Here is a 3079-nt window from a genome sequence, read left to right on the forward strand (position 1 = left end):
TGCAGGATTCTTCTTCATCTTACTATAACCTCCTCAAAGGAAGTTTATGGCTCCCCATCAAAGGCTGAGGCAATCCCCCAGGGATTTCCTTCTCATTTTCCAAGGCAGTCACCACTCTCTTACCTGACAAAGGAAGAGGTGAAGAGCACGAGACGTGGCCTCAGGCAGCTCTGCTAAACTGGCTTCTGCTGCCTCTTGGAGAATCTGGCTAATTTCTTTTTGAGAAATAATATTGCTGCTCTGATATCTCAGAAACTTGAACAAGGAAAAAATAGAGGCATTAAATAGTGAAAGACCCACAGACTTCAACAGTCACTCATCTCCTGGAAAGACCTCATCTATGTAATAGGATGCTGCAGCACCTTAACCACAGGCCTGATTTTTATATCACTTCTATCAGAAACAGTGCAAATATCCACATTGGTGGTGCTCTGTTTTATAACCAGTCTTATTTTGGTTTAGGTTGGGAAAGAACTGAAACAAACCAGGTAACCTTTCAAAAGTGAAATACAAATAGCAAAGATTCACAGGCCCATCATGGATTTGGAGGATCACGTTAATAACCCCTTCCTCTCATGCACTGCCATGAGGGCTTTATCTTCAGTATTTCTGCTGGTTAGGACCACGTTCCCTCTCTTGCTCGCAGGCCCCAGGTACAGCAGGGCAGTAGGCTGCAGTAACTCCCTGCCCTGACAAGTCAGGTCTGTAAGGTCAAAGATGGGGAGACGAGCTGTGATGCCAAGCAGAGCTCTGCTCCCCAGAGAGCCACAGCATGCTCCCTGACTGCCAACAGCAGTCGTGTGTGCTCTGTAGGTTTCCCTCTTGTCCCCAGGGGTCCTAGATGATATAAATAAATGCTACAAACACCCAAAGAACAGGACGTGCTCACTAACAGCAGTCAGTTTCTGCAGGGTGTGGAAGGGAAGTTCACTTGAAAGTATAATTATTAAAGGGCACAAACATAGTGACAGACAAAGCCACAGCAGGATCCGAGCTTGTGTGGGCATAGGGGCTAAGTTCCAATAACTGACCTACATGCACTGTACCAACATACTGGAAAAAAGGGAAACATCCTGCCCTTCCCCTGCTCACCAAAGTCATCAGCCTGAGAACTTCTGGCTGCAGAAAGGACTTCTGGCCCCCATTGAGTAGTGTGAAAAGCAGGAATCGGTGCCAGGGCTGTGAAGCAACATGTAGAGCTGGGAGAGAAGGAGAACCCAATCAAAGACAGCTGTAAAATCGGCCAAGTGACAGGCTGGACCCGGATAAGGACAGTCTTCAATACTGACCCCAAGTTTTCTCTTCTAGACCCCATGCTGTGAAACACTAAGGGGATATTTTGCTCTGTTCTTACTTGCTTTTTAATCTGTCACTCCTCGGGCAAGAGTTTAGTCATGAGGACAAAAGCTTAATAGCTTTTTAAAGCAGAAAACGCATTTTGTCGATCTTTGTGCTGGTACAGGAAGAGAAACCTCCTCCTGGGGTGCAATGTCGTAAAATAGTAAGGGGATATCTTTAGCCCAGGCTTTTAAAAATAATACCCTCTGGTTTCAATATGAGGATAAGTTTCCTGACCACGGGTTTTATTTAGCTGCAGAATAGCCTTTGGGGAATGATGAAAGACCTATAACATCAGCTGCACAAACCAAGCCTGGATCTGCATCAGAGAGCGTACTACAGGGACCAGCCAGGCTAATGGCAGCAATGCAACCAATCAGTAGAGAAAACATTCTTAATAAGGAGCATATATGATAAGCAGAGGTAAGGCTCAAGGTCACCATCTGTGACAGCATGGAATATTACCTTGTATCTATTGCAGGTATTTCTTGCATGGGATGGACAATTGCAACATGTCAGCTGATAAAACCTGTTACACCATGGCAACTCACCAGTTTCAGAAAGGTCCCTGTTCTGCTGGCAGTCACATAACCTCCCTACTGCCACTACAAGAATCTTTTCTATGGGAAAACAACACTAAAAATGTTTGGTGGGTATCTTCTAGCTGGTGGAAATTAGAAGGTACCAGCATTGTGCACTGAGCCTGCTCTGCACATCTGGAAAATTCTCTGGACCAGGAGGCAGCATTCTTGCATCTTTCAGTCAAACACAGCTACGACCCTCATTCTGCTTGGAATAAGGAGACTCCTGTTATCGCTGTTGTGAACTTCTGCACCACAGCAAGAATTCAGGCAGCCAAAGTGACAGGTTCAGCTGTTGCTGAAGCAGCATTTCATTAGCTTAATCCCAAATCAGATGCCACCTTTTTATTTTTTTAACCCAGCCTTTTAATGGCCTCCCTTCAGCTACGGGCTGTCATTCACCTGCAGTTTTCATTCAACCACCTCCTCTCTCCCACCAATGTCCCTTCTGTCTGCTGTTCATTCACTCCATCCTCTTCTCTCTCAGTGTTTAAATGACTGAATTGAACAGGTCAGGGCACAGAGAACTCACTGTCTATTTTAAGATCAGAGACAGCACCTAGACTTTGTGGCAGGAGGCTGACAATAAGGAGAGAGGTCTATTCATCCCCCCAACTGTAAAACGCTGTCATATTATGTCATATTGCTAACATGGTATGCGCTGGGTCTGACGTGGACTCTGGAAACCAAGGTCTGCATTCACCCCTGGAAATCTAGAATTCCCAGCATCCATTCCCTAAGGATGCCTAGTGCCCTGTTCTCCCTTGCTCTCCCTCAGGGCCAAACTGTGACCAACACTGTCTGTGTAGAAGACACATTCAGATCCTCCCTCTGCTATATTTATGGTCCAAAGGTTTCCTACAATTGCCCTGGAAGTGAAAGACTATTTCTATAGTCCCTCCATTCCTGAACCTTTCATTCTTACCACACTGGGGGTGGGGAATGACTTTTTTTTCCTTCTGGAAAGCATCTTGGTGTCCAGAGCCAAAGTGAGGGCTCATGCCTGCAGGGGAGCCAGGCACTGTGATTTCATCCCACAAAGCACATGATTAACTTCAGGCATACGAATAATTTTTTCTTATTGGGCATAAACTCATCAAGCATCTCCTCCAGGGTGCTACTGGATGGAGATCAAAGAGCTCAAAATCACTGCAGGAGGG

The 3079-nt window shown here is 45.8% G+C and overlaps 1 protein-coding gene across 1 annotated transcript in view; it reads right to left on the bottom strand.

The window, feature by feature from the left end:
- Nucleotides 1-3079, bottom strand: part of LOC104523187 (meiosis inhibitor protein 1) — a 12550-nt gene that overhangs the window by 1747 nt on the left and 7724 nt on the right. The window contains exons 8-9 of the mRNA XM_029084421.1: nt 1093-1199; nt 124-255 (exon numbers count right to left, since the gene is read on the bottom strand). Coding sequence (XP_028940254.1) covers nt 124-255; nt 1093-1199 — 239 coding nt within the window. The remainder of the gene's footprint in view (nt 1-123; nt 256-1092; nt 1200-3079) is intronic.

Source organism: Antrostomus carolinensis, unplaced genomic scaffold (genome assembly GCF_000700745.2).
Source record: "Antrostomus carolinensis isolate BGI_N321 unplaced genomic scaffold, ASM70074v2 scaffold48043, whole genome shotgun sequence".
NCBI lineage: Eukaryota > Metazoa > Chordata > Aves > Caprimulgiformes > Caprimulgidae > Antrostomus > Antrostomus carolinensis.